This window comes from Pristis pectinata, chromosome 13 (genome assembly GCF_009764475.1).
Source record: "Pristis pectinata isolate sPriPec2 chromosome 13, sPriPec2.1.pri, whole genome shotgun sequence".
NCBI lineage: Eukaryota > Metazoa > Chordata > Chondrichthyes > Rhinopristiformes > Pristidae > Pristis > Pristis pectinata.
The window spans coordinates 11,694,053-11,712,929 of NC_067417.1; the positions used below are offsets into that span (position 1 = coordinate 11,694,053).

General features: G+C 38.0%; 1 protein-coding gene across 6 annotated transcripts in view; it reads right to left on the bottom strand.

Annotated features, from left to right (window-relative positions):
• Positions 1 to 18,877, bottom strand: part of wwox (WW domain containing oxidoreductase) — an 808,566-nt gene that overhangs the window by 722,543 nt on the left and 67,146 nt on the right. For all 6 annotated transcript variants that reach the window (XM_052027946.1, XM_052027947.1, XM_052027945.1 and 3 more), the window contains exon 5: positions 9,391 to 9,497. In XM_052027946.1, coding sequence (XP_051883906.1) covers positions 9,391 to 9,497 — 107 coding nt within the window. The remainder of the gene's footprint in view (positions 1 to 9,390; positions 9,498 to 18,877) is intronic.

Below are 18,877 nucleotides of genomic sequence, written 5' to 3' on the forward strand. Positions count from 1 at the left end.
AGGGCACATCTCATAAATATGTTATGTTCATGTCTTTCTGGGATTCCGTTGATAACAAAACCTTCAAAAAAAAATGCAACTTCCCATTTTCTGTTTTTTCCCCCAAATATATGTGTTGATTTAAAGAACAAATGGATGTCATATTATTCTTATAATTGGCCAAGATATACAGTACAATCTAACCAAATGAAGGAAATTAACATTCATCATTAGTCCAGGCTGCTTCAGCTATCGTGCCATGACAATTGTCTCAGCCAATTAAGTATTCTCTCACTTCACCTTGGGTGCATTTACATGACAGTTTTCTGAATTATAATAAAAATAACAGTTGAACCTTCAGCTCCAGTTAGGGACAACACTGCTTTTAATGCTCAATTCATAAATGGCTCAAACTTCAACTGTCCTGTAACAAAGACAACTCTGGACATGCATACTTAGAACATTCTACGTGCTCCAAGTTTAAACATTTAAAGAGTGGATGGAGAGGAATTCCACATCTCTAACAGTTAAAATGAGGTCAAGTAGGTTTAGAAAGTGTCAAGGGAGGCTGGTGGAGCTCCTGAGCATTCTGCAAATTGGATCTGACACCATATTTGTACTCTTTGCAGTCTCGGGAGTCCCACTTGTGAGTCAGTCAATCAATCAATCAGTCTCGATTTTTTTTCCCTGCAGGCTTAACATTGATGAAAAGCAGAAAACTTACCAGTCAACTTCTTCAAAATCTTCACTTAGTTCCAACTCTTTTGTTGCTGATCAAATCAAAAACTGGTTTCAAAGTTTTTGCACCTTTTCTTTTCTAACCACATTTCCTAACTAAAAGTTTCTATGAAGTTACAAAATTGGAACGAAGTACAAGTAATCACTGTCAAATACAATGTCCAAGTTTGAACCACGTACTTCAACAACATCTATTTGTTAGAAAGAACTTCTACATGGAAAGATTTTTTTTTAGAACAATTTGAAGAGAAATACATACAAGATATTTACAAATGAAAATAAATTGTGCAATATGGGGCATTGTTCTCTTCAAAATTAACAGAAGTTGTGTTTTGTGATCATTTGCTATGGAGTGGTTTGGTTTTGCAGTAAACTTGAGCATCCTGTAATTAATCAAGTGATTCTCTCCTGACTACATATTCCTAGTAATTAAAGTTCTGTAATACAGTAGCTTATTCTTTCTGCTCCAGCACCTGCATTTCATTTGTTTACTTTCTCATGGTCATAAATCTGCACAATTGTCAATGTGCCATAATATTAGTGCAGTAATCAAAGTTAATTAGCTCTCTCAATACTGCACAACAAGGCTATAATAGAGAATCATTTAAAGAGTTCCATATACCAAGTTACAAATGATTCGTCAGTTACATAGCAATATGAAATCCCAAATGACTGGTATTTAAAGAAAAAAATGCACATATTCATTCTGATTAAACTGAATTGGAAGCTTGAAGTATTAGTCTTACTTCCATTTTTAACTAAAAATAATGCAGTGGCTGTGTATATTTTGCAAGAGGAAGACCACGAGTCTAGGATTCCTCCTTAGTGCTTTTATAATAGTATTAATTTACTAGCATATGGCATTCCATACCATAACTACCCAGATCTGGACAAAGAGAACATCAGTAGATTACAAACTGACCTCTTTTCGTGACGCAAAACAACATGCTATAATCATTTGTGAGAATGGAAATCACTTGAAAATCTTGATGAATTGTACAGCCCTCACTCCTGAATGAGAATTTACGAAATAGAGGTACAAATAAAATGGGAAAAGATCATCTTACACCATTTATTTATCCTCAGAGTTCAGTAAAAGACAAAGTTCATTGCTGATACCCTTAGTCAATTTTCTCAACAAATGTCTGCCTAGCTCTTTTTTAAAAAAACATTGATATTATCAGCTTTAGCTGGCCCCTTAGGGCAAGAATGTGTTTTGCAGCCACATTAGAGAATTTGTCATGATTCAACCTGTGGATATCCATCTGGATCCTGAATTTTTCACCAAAATCCACTCTTGATCTTCTGGATCGTAATAGTAAATGTAATTTCTGTTGTAAAATAAAGAAAATAATAAAAACACTCAACATGTCAGGCAGCATCTGGAGATACAGGAAGGTAAGATTAATGGCCTTTTATCTGAACTAAAGTCATTGACCTGCAATGCAGATATTTTCTACTTTTCTCTGTGGACGCATCCTAACCTGCTGAGTGTTTTCAGTGATTCCTATTGTTTCAGATTTTTAGCGTCTACAGTAAATAGTTTTCAGATCTCTCTCGCCCTTGTATATCTGATATCAGGTGGCTAGTCCTTTGCTGGCCCTCTTCTAATGCAATACAGGTGAGCTAATCTACAAATGACATTCCAAAGGTAGACAAACTGTTTCCACGTAGGCACAGAATCAAAAACAGTCACTTGTAAATGCATCCAAGATCTCTATTTCTGTCAAATTGTGGGCTGAATCACTGCTCTCAAAATATTATTCTGTTAACATAGAAATCTTCCCACCATCAATGACCCAAAGAATACTTTCTAGTGAAGTAGGAACTTAATTTATTGTACTCCTACCCATATCCTAGAGATTAAAATTTAATTTATACTCACAATATTTCTTTTCTTTCCTGGTCTTGTTATTTTGCACATGCTTAAATAATTTTGCAGTCCAATTTCTGCATGTCCTTAAATCTCCCAGTTCTTGATTATCCCGACCTTGGATTGTTTGTAAACTCCTGCTCTGTACTTTGCCAATAGAGAAAATAACAACAGCTTTGCATCAATGAAAATTTCCAAAACTAAAGCTTCCTGAACTGATCCTTGCATCCCATTAATCAATCCACTATTGAATACCTCAAGGTCCACATCACTCCAAGGCATAAGCACATTTCTCTATTTTAAAAGCATCCCAAGGTCTCTGCTTCCACCACCCTTTGAACAAGAGAATTCTAAAGACTCTTCTAAACTCCAGTGGATATAAGACTAGCCTGTCCAACCTTTTCTCATATGACAGCTCACCCATTCTAGGTATTAATCGAGCAAAACCTTCTCTAAAATTGGTTCCCAACACACTAATATCCTTCTTTAAACAAAGAGACCAATACTGTCCACAGTACTTTCAGATGTGGTCTTACTAATGTCCAATATAATTGAAGCACAGCCTCCATACTTCTGTATTCAATTCTCCCAGCAAAAAATAATAACATTCTGTTAGCTTTCCCCATTACTTGCTATTCCTGCATCCTGGGCTATTAGCAAATTATGTACCACAACATCCAGATCCCTCTGCATCTCAGAGCTCTGCAATGTCTCAATGTTTAAATAACTTTTTTAACTTTTCAGGCCAAAACGGACAATTCCACAATACTCCATCTTGTACTCCATTAGCCAGTCATTTACTTTCTCTGTATACCTTTGTCACCTCTGTATATCCTCTTCACAACTTATTTTCCTACCTATCTTTGTATTATTAGCAAATGTAACAAACATACCTTCTGTACCATGTTGTACAATTGTAAAACACTGCTATACAAAAGTAACATTAAAAAAAAGGTATTCAATTGCTGCTAAAATTGCAAGGAAATTTTTCAGTTATGCAGAATTTCCTTGCACAATCTCACTCTCACAATGCGAGTTATAATGTATATTCTTTGTCTCTTAGTCAATAATAAACAGGCTTTTGTCCAAAATTTTCTGCAAGTTCATTACTGGACCACTGATTCCACAAGCCAAGCACGTCAACATCTCTTATCAAGAGTCTTTATTTTCCACACAGTGTACAAACAAGCACACTAATTTAGCCATTAGTTAAGAATTCTGATAAGTCACTTCATGGAAAATGTAAGCACTATCCTTTTCACCACAGAATACAGACAGATTAGCACGTGTTGATATATCCCTGCATGCATGCAAAGTTATACAGTGTGATTGACTTGAAAATAACAATTTATCAAAAGTATCTTGCAGTACAAGAAAAATGTAATACAAGAGCTTAGAGATCTGAGAAATTCAAAATTACTCAAGATTTTATATGAACAAATTCTTGGAAAGTCTCCACAATGGAGCCCCTTAAGAAACATGAACAGGATGGCACAATGGACCACCCAAGAATTTGAGATGAGAAAAACAGAAATTGGTTGAAGAGAATGAAGGGAGCGTACTGTAATTGGTGAGACATGACAAATGGTGTTCTTCAGGAATATATGATGGGCCTCACCTTTTCACTGTACACATCAAGAACAAATGAACGAACATTATTGCATACTTATGTTGAAAATGACAGGGAGGCACAGTAAGCTGAACAGATGGGTGCAGAAGTTAGGTGATATGGGCAGTAGGTGGATAAAGTTGTGGTAACTGAAGTTCAATGCTAGGTTTGTGAGGTTACTTAGATCACAAGACAAAGGAGCAGAAGTAAGCCATTCGGCCCTTCGAGTCTGCTCCATGAGCTACACTAAAAACTATTCCTATCCAGCCCCAATTTCTGGCCTTATCCCCATATCCCTTGATACCTTGACAAATTAGATAACTATCTGTCTCCTCCTTAAATGCCCCTAATGATTGGGCCTTCACAGCTATACGTGGCAAAGAATTCCATAATTTCACTACCCTCTGGTTAAAGAAATTTCTCCTCATTTCTGTTTTAAACCGGTACCCTCTAATTCTAAGATTGTGCCCTCTGGTCCTGGACTCAGCCACCAAGGGAAACAGCTTAGCCACATCTACTCTGTCCAGTCCTTTCAACATTCAAAATGTTTCTATGAGGTCCCCTCTCATTCTTCTGTACTCTGATGAGTACAATCCAAGAGCTGACAAATGCTCATCGTATGTAAGCCCTTTCATTCCGGGAATCATCCTCTTAAATCTCCTCTGAACCCTCTCCAACATCAGTACATCCTTCCTAAGATATGGGGCCCAAAACTGCACGCAATATTCCAAATGAGGCCTCACCAGTGCTCCATAGAGCCTCATCAACACTTCCCTACTTTTATACACTATACCCCTCGAAATGAATGCCAACATAGCATTCACTTTCTTTACCGCCGATCCGACCTGGTGGTTAACCTTTAGGGTATCCTGCACGAGAACCCCCAAGTCCCTTTGTACTTCTGTACTTAGAATTTTCTCCCCATCTAGATAATAATCTGCTCGTTTATTTCTTTTTCCAAAGTGTACAACGGCACATTTCTCAACATTAAATATCACCTGCCATTTCTTTGCCCATTCTCCGAAACTATCTAAGTCTCTCTGCAACCTTCCTGTTTCTTCAATACTCCCTACTCCTCCACCTATCTTGGTGTCGTCTGCAAACTTAGCCACAAAACCATTTACTCCATCATCCAAATCATCAATGTACAAAGTAAAAAGAAGCGGCCCCAACACCGACCCCTGCGGAACACCACTAGCAACTTAGAATCCAGAGAGACAAATCCAATTATTTTATTAAGGGTAAAAAATTTCATTAAAATACTGGCCAACTCAGGGAGAATGGGATGTAATGGAGAGGAAGTTGTGCTTCACTCATGGGGAGCCTTGATCAGATATCTTCTGTACTATTCTCAAGAACCAAAATATTGGCTTTGATGATAATATAACAAAATGTCAATAAGCCTTCAAGAGCTAAAATGTAAAAGTTGCATAAACTTGAATTCATTTCCTTGATTATAAAGGTCGAGGAGTTCCAAAGTGAATGTTTGAAATGGCAAGGCGATTTCATGGGACAGCTACTGCAAAAATATTTCCTCTGGCGATAGAATCCAGAACAATAGGAAATATCATCCTTGGATATATTAATGGTCATAGAATACAAAAATATTGAAGTTATTGCTAAACATTTATGAAATATTGACAAGACTTATCAAGAATTTGGATCACAGATGGGTAAACAGAATGAAGGTAAAGATTAGTCATGATCTGACTAAACGTAGGAACAGGTTTAGAGGGCTGAAAGAGCGATCAATAGTCCCATTTTACTGAAAGATCTCAAAATTAAAATAGGTGTTTTATTGTTGACGTGAAAGTAGACTTTTTTTGGGAAGGTTTATTCTTAAACATTTGCCACCACATGAAACAGGAAACAAGTCTCAACCACAGTGGTTATATTTCCCAAGTCAACTGGTTAACCACCACCAACAGGGCAGGAAATTGGATTTTGATAAAGTGGAATTAATGAACTACCAATGTTGAGGAATTCAATGGATTCAAACTATGGATATTATTAAGGTAATCTGATAGTGCCATCATTTTTACACAGAACTTTCCTATTACAGCGACAAAGTTTGACCAATTATGTATATTTGGCATCTTCAAGGGTTGTCAAAACCAATCATCCAGAAAACCCAATTAGCTGAACCTGTGTTTTAAACTCAAATCTTGCTCTTTTAAAAACACAAAATAGAAACTAAAAACCCATACTCTCAACACAGATTTCCATAAAAAATGCAACTATATTCATAAGTGCAAATCAGAATGATATAATTGGTACTGCAATGAAATTGGTAACGACAAAATGATACCACAAATCCATTTAATTTTTAATAAAAATATTCTGAAGGCAAAACCCTATTGCAAAAGTTTAGATTGCGTAAATATATCACATCAATCAAAAAATAAAATTTGTCACTGAGAGGCACAGCTGCAACATTTTAACAGACTATTCCCAAAATAGGTGTTTGTCACCTTAAAATTGTAAGCCAGAGAAAATGTTTACTGTTACTGAACTTAAACCCTATCCCCACTCCACTTTTTCTTTGGCATGTCGTGACAAACCAAATTTCACTTTACTTGGAATTAAAACAAGTTTGTTATGAAATTCATTTCCCTTGGTTGCTGTGCATCATCATCATCAAATGGCACAATACACCTATGGCTTCATAAGTAAATGAATAACTGTTAACGTGACAATTCCGCCTGAAATACATTTGTAATTATAACTAAATTATACTGATGCAAAGCTAATTGATTTATAAATGGCCCTACATTATTGCTAAGTAACAAAATCTGCTTTGGTTGAAAAGCTAATAACTTGGGGGGGGGTGGAAACAGTCAAAAGAACTCAGGCTGAAAGCAGAAAAATAATGGAGACACAAGAGACTGCAGATGCTGGAATCTGGAGCAACAAACAATCTGCTGGAGGAACTCAGCTCGTACAGCAGCATCTGTGGGGAGGAAGGAATGATCGGTATTTCAGGTCAAAACCCTGCACCAGCAGAAAAATTATGATGTGTATTTTCTGATCTAATGTATTGTAATAATCCCACAAATTTATATGTTAAAATGCAATTTCATAAAAATCATTCAAAATTGTAACTGAAAAGAAAACATTAGCCATTTGCAACCAGAGGCAGATTCAATATCCTCCCTTCACTTCAGAGCTTCTTATCAAAATCGCACTGGTTTGGGCAAGAGATGGGTGCAGATTGGGAACTTGGAAATGAGTCAGGGAATTGGTAACACACATCTAGCAGAGAGTGCTCAAGCAGCACAATGAAGTGCAGAAGCCATAACCCTTCACATAATCTTGGCAGCAGCTAGTGAGTGGCTCAGGAAAGTAAGGAAGAAAAACAAAATTCACTTCCAAAAGAAAGGCAACTCAGTGTAGCAATGGGTGGATGAACCCCCATAGCATGCATCAAGGTACAGGTTTGGACAGGATTCCTCACAGATCAAGTTCCTGAGATTAACTGCAATAGGAAGAAAAGCATTTTTCAATAAGTAACCAGTCAACCATTGCATGAGATGGGGAAGCAGAAGAAGAAAACAATCTTTATTTTGCAACACAACTTAAAGTTCTTCAATTTAGTTATTAATTCAGAAATAAGTAGTTGAGTTGCCATTCAAATATATTTCCACCTCTGTGGAAGTTTCCAATGTACTTCACAGTGTACTCAACTTATTATCATTTCTTTTATGACAATTTTCCTACATACACTTTGTAACTAAAAGCAAAATACTGACAGTATTGCAGCAGCAAGGTGAATGATAGCTGAACATCTCTGAATGCCTTTTGGTGCACAGATCCCAGGAGCTCAAAAGAACCAGCTGCACAGTAGTCACATTTCCCTGAGAAGCAATAGTGCTTCCTTTAAATTGGCAATCTAATAAAAATGTTTACAAAACTGCAGTAATAGGCATTGCAAAGAAAAGTGGCTGCACGGTGCTTTTTATTTTTATTGCAACAGTATCTTACAAATTTCCCCCGAGGAAATCTCAATCCTGCAGAAATGTAAGTCATATTAGAGTATTGTCCCATTACTGTCTCTTTCCCACATGTCGTCGGTCTTCAAGTTGGCAAATTGCAACAGACAGAAGCACTCCATTGTATAATAACAATATGATTTTGGAGTTTACATTTGTTGTGCCAATTAGTTGAGAATGTATTATTTAGTAACTACCTATAACTGACTAGCTCAGGGGTACTGTAACGCTGCTGCTTTGACAACATGCTGCAGTATTCTGTGATGTGTGTAATCTATGTAAAGCTCTTAAAGGAGCAACACCAGCACATTTTCAAACATTCTTCCTCCATTTGTCGATTACCTGATGTCATTCATCAGAAAAATGTCACCTCAGCATGCAATTTTGACCAAAATAACAATATGGGGGAACAGTGAATCCCTGCACATTACTCATATCTTGCCAAGCTCTTAACATGTCAAACAAGAAGTCAAAATGCAATGTGCATTTAGCTCATTTAGTGTGTGGCTGAACCACTTAGCCAAACAAACACACCAAAGGGCAAAAGCAAAGTACTGCAGATGCTGGAAACATTAAAACAGGTTGGGTAGCATTGGTGGAGTTCTGATGAAAGGTCATCAACCTGAAACCTTAACTCTGTTTTTCTTTCTCTACAGATGCTGCCCAACTCGAGTGTTTCCAGCACTTTGTTTTCAATACAAAAGAAACCAACCTGCGACTTACCAAACCATCCCAAGATTCTAAAATTCTATAGTAATAGTATTATACATGTAGTGTTCTTTTTCCCCCCAAATTTCAATTTATGCATTTACCATTCTAAGAATATCATCTTAGATTAACCCCAGTGTCAGAATTATCTTAGATATGTATGGTAATTTCACAATACCAGCAGTGAGCTTTGCTTGCAAGGAACAGAGGCCACAAAATTGACATAATAACGTGCGAACTCCGCTTACGACGTGTGCGCTCAGTGAGTGCTGCTTGCTTCTTGTATTGACAAAGAGTATAGTCGTGAAGGTTCACAAAGAATCGAAGTTACACTATCATCAATCCAACCTTCCTGTTGCCAATGGATTTCTAATTAGGCAAACCATCATATCTTGGTGCAGTTCAATGAGGTCCATAAAGTGGTATTTACTGTGTGATATTTTGAGCATTGAGATATTTTAGTGAAAGCTTGCACATATCATGGAAGCACTCACCCATTCTTCCAGTATCTTTTGTGTAGCCTCAGTGGCTCGAGCTCGATTTCTGCAGGCCAGGATAACATGTGCTCCATGCAAAGCTAAAGAGCGTGCAGTTTCATAACCTACCAAGAAAAAAAACATTGTTATGGGTTACACAGTTGTTTTGAAGCAAGAAAAATTGTATTTTCCATACTCTTAGACATCACTGTTTGAATAAGCAACAATTTCATTATGCTGTCTATGTGCCTGCACAATCTCAAAGGGCCAATTTACACAAAGGCCCTGGAGTGTAACTAAATAACTAGCGACCAATCTGTCAGGTAATTTTCCCCAATAATAGTGCCTAATTGTAAAAATCTTATCATACAAACTAACTGAGCAATTTTCTCTGAAACATCGCAGGCTGTGGTCAACTATTGAAAAACTAAAGAGCACAATTACCACATGCAAATACATTTTTTCTGACCGTGTAAGTTCAAAACATCTCCCGAATTTTGTTGTTTATTTTGAATTTAGGATCTGTCTTTCATTCATGTTGCAGCATTGGTTCCCATTTGCAAAGGAAATAAAATACCCCAAAGGGATAATATGAGACATGAAAACTCACTTAAAAGTTATTATAAACTACATAATAAATGAGATGTGGTTCAGAGATATTTATTTCTCTACCAGTAACTGCCAGCTGTACAACCTTTCCAAATATCTTCTTGTAGGCATTTTTACTGCAAATGAGAGGAAAGTTCTGCCAAAATCTGGCCAGCAACTCTTAAAGTAATAATTTGCTACAGTTTAATGCATTCTTCTAAATGTTTAAAAGTGATTGCCTATTTTCCATCTTTAGCTCAACTCTCCTCTTTCCAATTATAATTGGGGAAAAAATGTTTTTCAGCATCTTGGGAACCATTCCAAAATTCCTCAGAGTTACCCCCGCACATATAAAGTGTATTTGTAGTTTGGTTTAATCTAATTTACGTGATGCAGGATCACAAAAATGTGCATCTTAAAATCTACCCAAGATAAGAAAATAACTTTAGTCGAATCAACATTATGGCCCTGATCCAGAACAACCTTAGAGGAGATCTGATGGAATTTTCCATTTAATGAGCCAACAGTGGCCTGCACTTTCAGATTACCTTTTCAGTTTTAAAAACACAACTCCCAATAACTGCAATTCAAGGCATTCACAACCACAGCACACCATGCAAAGGCTACAGACTGGCCACACTATAAGGGCATGCAATTGGTGACAAACTGGGCTATTTTCTGCTCAAATGCCAGTTATTGTTCAGGCCTAGAAACTGTAAGCCAGCTGTAGTGCTGCTCAAGGTCTTCTAAAAGAATGGAAGTTGCGGTTGGTTGTGACAACTCGGCATTTTTAAAGTCTCCAGAGTACAATAATAGCAAAAAATGGTCAAATCCATTCATTTCACTTCAGCTTATATCCACAGTTCTCAACTGTGCACCTTATTTCCAATAAAAATCCCACCCACTTCGTAACCCATCATCAAATTTTAATAACCTGCTATATCCTGACCAATAAACACTCCTGAATCTTTCAATTAAGAATTGTTCCCTAGGAACACTCTTTCAAAAGCTGTAAAACAAGATTACAAAGAAGATTTTATCTATCAACAACTAGCAGAAATACGGGAAGTCAACTTCTGAACTGTTGCAAAATCTAAGGACGTCTTAACTCAAAACATTTTTTGATGCAACTTGGTGTGAATAATTCACCTTTGTAGATACTTCTCCAACTCTTTTAAAAAAAAATTAGGTTTTCATTAAAGTGCAATGGCAATTTCAAATTCATATAGAAATGTTTATTAATACTATTAGAAACAATGCAAAGAGCAACCAAGAACAGGATCTGGGCCTCTCACATCAATTGCTTCTTTATAAACATTTAACTGCATAAAATCTACCGCTTCCAAAAAAGACCAAATTTCTATGAGCTGAAACATGTTCACTTTATATATACCATCAATTAGATTATCCATAAGTATAATCACATTAGAAGACAATATATGATGTGAATTAGTTATACCATATGAAATCAAAGCATAATACAGTCAGACTATCTAATGTATGTACTATAGCTACATTGGTTATGGAAACATTGATTGAAAATGCAATATAGCAATGAAGTGAAGATAGTACCTGTTGACAAAAATAATACAATATCATACCTCCTGCACACTTCAGGAGAGGAATCTATTAAAAGGTCAAAAGCTTAATTAATAGTTGACATTCATTCACAAAGGAATATGGCAACTTAACCACACTTATATCAGTAAAGAAGTTTTCAGTGATTGAATGGGAGAAAATTATAAGTAAACTTCAACTTTTTTTAAGCCTGACTGAATAAGTTGTTTTTGGTTTGGTAAGAGAATTCAAAGGGTAATGGTGTAAATTGAGAAAAAATCCTGCTGCAGGACTATTTATTTAAAATAATTTTTCCCCCAAAATCACCAACATAAATTAAGAACTGAAACATGATTTCAGAACGTTTCAAGAACATTGAAGAATGAGCTTTAATATTTGGAGGCAGATACACTAGGGACATTTAAGAGGCTCTTAGATAGCCACATGAATGATAGCAAACTGGAGGGCTACGTGGGAGGGAAGGGTTAGATAGATCTTAGAGATAAATCTTAGAGCAGGATAAAATGGCGGCACAACATCTTGGGCCGAAGGGCCTGTACTGTGCTGTAATGTTCTATGTTCTATATTCAAACATAAATAACCAAAATTCTAATTTTTGATAGATAAATATTAGCTCCTAAGTTTAACTCAAACCAGTCTCAATGTGCCAAGCAATGACCATCTCCAACAACAGAAAGTCTCACCGCTGACCCCTGAGGTTCAATGGCATTACCATCACCGAGTCCTGCAGCATCAAAGACCCAGAGTCATCACTGACCACAAATTCCTGAGCCAATCACAAAATACTGTGGCTACATACTGGTGCTGCTTGGGGGGGGGTTAGATTTAAATCTGGAGTTGTAGGGAGGTGGGAACCAGAGTTGCAGGACAGCAAATGGAGAGGCTGTGGGGAAAGTAGATGTTAAGGCTACGAGCAAACATGAAACCAAAAGGTTGAGCATCAAGGGGACTAATGTTCTGAGTTGTGTCTATTTCAATGCAAGGAGTATTGTAGACAGGCAGAAGAACTTAGAGCATGGATCCATACGTGGAATTATGATGTCGTAGCCATTAGTGAGACTTGGTTGCAGGAGGGGCAGGACTGGCAGCTCAATGTTCTGGGGTCCTGTTGTTTTAGACATGATAGAGAGGGAGGTATTAAAGAGGGAGGGGTGGTATTACTCATCAGGGAAAATGTCACAGCAGTACTCAGAAAGGACATACTGGAGGGCTCAACTACCAAGGCAATTTGGGTGGAACTGAGCAATAAAAAAAGGGACGACCACGTAAATGGGACTATATTATAGACCTCCCAATAGTCAGCGGGATTTAGAGGAGCAAATTTGGAGAGAGATAGCAGACAGTTGCAAGAAATATAAAGTTGTGATTGTAGTAACTTTCCACATATTGACTGGGACTCCCATACTGTAAAAGGATTGGATGGGATCGAGTTTGTCAAATGTGTTCAGGAAAGTTTCCTTAATCAATATGCAGAGGTCCAAACTTGAGAGAATACAATACTGGATCTCCTCTTAGGGAATGAGACAGAGCAGGCAACAGAAGTGAGTATAGGGAAACACTTTGGATTTAGTGATCATAATTCCATTAGTTTCAAGATAATTATGGAAAAGGATAGGTTAAGATTCTAAATTGGAGGAAGGTCAATTTTGATGGCATCAGAAGAGATCTGGCAGGCGTGGATTGGGATAGGTTGTTTTCCGGCAGAGATGCTTAGTAAGTGGGAGGCCTTCAAGAGTGAAATACTGAGAGTACAGAATCTGTTTGTTCCTGTTAGGATGAAAGGGAAGGCTAACAGGTTTAGGGAACCTTGGTTTTCGAGGGATATTGAGGCCCTGGTAAAGCAAAAGAGGTGGGGGGGCGGGGCATATCAAGTATAGCCAGTTAGGATCAAATGAGGCGCTTGGGTGGTATAAATGCAGGAGAACACCTCAGAGAGAAATCAGGAGGGCTAAAAGAGGGCATGAGGTTGCTCTGGCAGACAAGGTGAAAGAGAATCCGAAGGGTTTCTATAACTATATTAAGATGAAAAGTAGAGCAAGGTACAAAATTGGTCCTCTTGAAGATCAGTGTGGTCATCTATGTATGGAGCTCAAAGAGATGGAGAATATTTTAAATGGATTTTTTGCATTTATGTTTACTTGGGAGATAGACACTGAGTCTATATAACTGAGGAAAAGGAGTAATGAGGTCATGGACCATATCTGGATTACTGAAGAGGAGGTGCTTGCTGTCTTGAGGCGAATTAGGTGGATAAATCCCCAGGGCCTGACAAGGTGTCCCTTCGGACCTTGTAGGAGGCCGGTGCAGAAATTGCAGGGGCCCTAGCAGAGATATTTGAAACTTCCTTTGCCACAGGTGAGGTGCTAGAGGACTGGAGGATAGCTAATATCGTTCCATTCTTTAAGAAAGGCTCTAAAAGTAAGCCAGGAAATTGTAGGCCGGTGAGCCTGACGTTAGGCAGGCACGGTAGCATAGTGGTTAGCATAATGCTTTACAGCACCAGTGACCCGGGTTCAAATCCAGCCACTGTCTGTAAGGAGTTTGTACGTTCTCCCCATGTCTGTGTGGGTTTCCTCCGGGTGCTCCAGTTTCCTCCCACATTCCAAAGACGTACAGGTTAGGAAGTTATGGGCATGCTATGTTGGCGCCAGAAGCGTGGCAACACTTGCGGGCTGCCCCCCAAAAAAATCACTACGCAAAAGATGTATTTCACTGTGTGTTTCGATGTACATGTGACTAATAAAGATCTTGTCTTATCTTAAATTATTGGAAGGTATTCTGAGGGACAGGATATATAAGTATTTGTATAGATTAGGGATAGTCAGCATGGCTTTGTGCATGGCAGGTCACGTTTAACCAATCTGATAGAGTCTTTTGAGGAGGTTACCGGGAAGGTTGATGAAGGAAGGGCAGTGGACATAGTCAAAGGCCTTGCTAAAGTCCATATAGGCAAAGTCCCACATGGGAGGCTGCTCCAGAAGGTTAAGTTGCTTGGCATTCAGGATGAAATAGTCAATCAGATTCAATGTTGGCTTAGCGGGAGAAGCCAGAGTGTGGTAGTAGATGGCTGTCTCTCTAATTGGAGGCCTGTGACTCGTGGTGTGCCGCAGGGATCAGTGCTGGGTCTGTTGTTTATCATCTATATTAATGATTTAGATGATAATGTGGTAAACTGGATCAGCAAATTTGGAGATAACACCAAGATTGGGGGCGTAGTAGACAGCGAGGAGGTCAATCAAAGCTTGCAAAGTGATCTGGACCAGCTAGGAAAATGGGCTGAAAAATGGCAGATGCAATTTAATGCAAACAAGTGTGAGGTGATGCACTTTGGGAGGTTAAGACTTACACAGTGAATGGTAGGGTACTGAGGTGTGCGGTAGAACAAAGGGACCTGGGAATACAGATCCATAATTCCTTGAAAGTGGCGTCGTAGGTGGATAGGGTCGTAAGGAGAGCTTTTGGCACACAGTCTCTATTCCTGATTCTGGCACTCCATTTAAAGTTAAAGGGGCCCAATTTCCTGCACTCTTTTTAAATTCACTGGGACCCTATTTCCTGTGCTCCTTTCAAACTCTCCAGAGCCCTGTTTCCCACAGTCTTTCAACCTCCTAGCTTACAAGAAAATGTATTATGGCTGTGTAACATCTTAAAAAAAATAAATTTGTACTGGTGAATTAATAGGATGAATATCCAATATCCAGAAAATCTGCCAGATTGTTAACCTGCTATGCAGAGTTGAGGCCATATTTTTTTTTGTCTCCAATCTATTTTATGAATAAATAAATTTTAATAGTAGACTAGCCCATCCAATGAGTTTCACAGCAATGGAACTTTCCATGGAATGTACAATTTGCAGGTAATGTAACAACCAAAGTATTTGGCTACATGTAATTTGGTCAAATCCACATTACTTGTTAGATCTGGCTGTGATGATCTCAAGAGGGCACAGAATAAATTCATGGGTTTCAGTTCATAGAACTCTTGATAAAGCTTCTGACTGCCACTGGCATGGTGTTAGAAAAATACCCAAACATATCTTCAATTAAAAATTTATACTTATTTGCACTTAAATACAGAGAAAGCCTCACATTTACATCTCATTTACAACTTTAGAAAACAAGTCCATTGTGAAGTGTTTCTGAAGGCATATTGAACCTTGGTAAAAATGGATCCATCCCCCTCATCTAATACTTATGTTCACCCTATTTTCAAACTTCCAATATTCATCTCACCTTTTATCCTTCATGTATATTATTCGCTTCCTTTTTCACACAGAGGGTGGTGGATATATGGAACAAGCTGCCAGAGGAAGTGGTGGAGGCAGGGGTATAATTACGACATCTAAAAGGCATGTACGTGGATAGGGAAGGTTTAGAGGGCTATGGGCCAACTGCAGGGAAATGGGACTAGCTCAGGTTGACGACTTGGGTTGAAGGGCCTGTTTCCATGCTGTATAGCTCTATGACTCTAACATGCATTTAAAAACAAAAAATGATGTACATAAAATACAAGTCAGGGTAGCAGTGCCTTGGTTTCATTATAAAAGATTTATTTTCCAAGTCAATGAGTCCAGGAGCTATATGTCCTTCTCAATTTAATGACTTACTTCTCATAACCCATTCATAAGCATATGGGAACAACACCACTACAAGTTGCTCCAGGTCACATCCCATCCTGAATTGAAAAGTCATCATGGGTGGATATAACTCCTGGAACTATGAGAGTGCTTTCCCCAGCAAGACTGTAGTGTTTCAAAACCGCCACTTTCTGAAGGGTAAATAGTGATGGGGGATGCTCATATTCTATAAATAGACTAAAAAAAAATTATTTACTAGTGCTTAAATCAAACCATTACAGGTCATACAACACTGCCCAAGATGGATTTCACAAAGCACCCAAAACATTACCATGTACGCCAAGTGCATCCACAACCAGATTACATAAAAGAACTACATGACCTTAAACATATTAACTTTTCTTTAAAAAAATACAAAATTAAAAAGCTCCAAAACTTGGTGTTTTCACATAATTTAACATTGACAATTATTTTTGCATAGCAAATTTATTTTCCAGCTTTTGGTAAAGTAATTTTACTTAAATTTATAACAAATAAAATAAAACATAGAAATAAGGATTTACTATAGTCTGATCATTTAAGCATGGATAAGTTTAATGAGTTTTAACTAATTAATTCAAATGCAACTACAAATACCACAAAACTAACCAATTTTCCAAAGGACAAAACTCCCGTTAACACTGGCTGCTGTTTGTTGGTCACATGTACATTAAGCGTGTTACACTAATTGGGTCCATTTATAAAGGAGCTGTCAAAAGCTTTGAGTACATTGTCCAATGTTCCTGGATTAGCACCTAAATAATGTTAAAAATTTGATCCAGCAGAACAAGAGCAATTAGTCTAAATTGGCAAGTTTCCAAATAAAGATCAGGCCATAGTAGGGGATGTATGATTACTGTATGTAAACAGCAATAACACAGATTTCCAAAGATGAAGAACATCACACCCATTTACATTTCTCCTCAGGATGAAAGAAACATGACCATTGGGACATTGTCCATTGCAAATCATTAAACAAATGAAAGAAAGGTTTATCAATGATACAGGTTAAAACATTTAACTAAACTGCCCTCAAGTTTTTGTTATATTTTATATGTTCAAAGGATTCCAGGATTAATTCCAAATCAAGTCTAACACCTTTTTTAGATTATTATTACACAGATCTCAGATGCATAAGAATTTCACCTTGCTTTGTGGGCTAAGGAAAATCATCTTTTTGCTTCAGGATTTAGCACACAAAAAATTCCTTTAAACTCATATCTGCATGTACAACAATTAAGTGTAAAAGCCAAAAGAAACTTAAACTTCAGTAAGAAGTCGCACCCACAGGATGGCTCTTAACAAGTTTGATCAACATCCTTTTGGTGAGTCACTTTCAGCTGAATTTAAAAAAACATGAGGTGGCTGATAACATCAAGTGAAACCATCAGGTAGGTCATTCCCAAAGGCTAGAAAATATTCACACAGATCAAATCACCAGTGCCCACGCAAAAGGAGTTGTAGCAGGTGCAAATCAAATATTTTCATAGTGTAGTGCAAATGAGCATCAGGGAAACTAAGCAGCTTTCTGCAGAAGCAAAGGGAAAATAAATCACCTGGAAGGCCCTAAACATACCCAAGTCAAACAGTCAATAAACAACATGGCAGAATGGGGCTATGTTACATTACCCAAGATCTACAATTATGGTGAGACCCAGATTAAGCCTCAAGGACAGCCCTAACATGACTCCAGATCCTCCTGGTGATATTTCTATGAGTTCACTGTGAAGAGACTCAAGATCCTCAGTGCCATCCCAAATGTTGTTTTGAGCAGTTATGGCCAGGGATGACATTTTTACAAAGTTTTGAGAATTGCTTTGAATCACTTCTTCTGCCCTCCTGGTAGTCTCTTGCCATGCCGAGCATGGAGTGTCAGTTTTCGGAGTTTGGCGCTGGACATGCCAACATGGCCCACTCATTACAGGTAACTGAATGCAATGCTGGGGATGTTGACCTGAAAGAGTATTCTGACATTAATATACTTATCCTGCCAATAGATTTGAAGGAATAAGCAGAGGGGGAATTGGCAGTCCCTCTCCAGAACACTGAGCTGCCCGTAGTTGGAGTTGAAAGTCTCTGAATAGAACATCAGGGTGGCAATCACTGCTGCCCTGTAGACCATGAGCTTTGCGCCACTTTAACTGATGTCCAGACACACTTTTCTTTTGATGACACAGACTATCATGCAGTCAAATTTTACATTTGGTTGCCTCAGAAATTCATCTTCATTCCATGTTTGTCACATGGCTGCATGCAAAGCATGATTCTAACCAAGCGTCCACAATGGACCCAATCTCAGTGCAGACTGTGATCGTGCAAGACCGTGTCATTGTTCCAACCTTTTTCTCAATCTTCCTCACTGCAATATTGCAGCTCTCCCCTGATAAGTTTCCTGCCAAAGTGGAGTTAATCTTCAGGACAAATAGAAAATTATTCAACCAACTTCATCTCCACTCCAGAACCAATGTCAAGCTGCATTACACAGATGACACTGGAATATAGACACATCCAAAGGCCAAGCTATAAGAAATCATTGACTTGTTCAGTGAAGCTTGAGGGAATGGGCCTTTGATTAAATATCTACAAAACAAAGGCCATCCGCCAACTTTCACTCACTGCACAATACTGCCATCTGACAAGATAGATCCACAACATGACCCTGGTAAACTATAAGCATACCATGATATGACTATAACAAAATAGAGCACCACCAGTTCCACACCA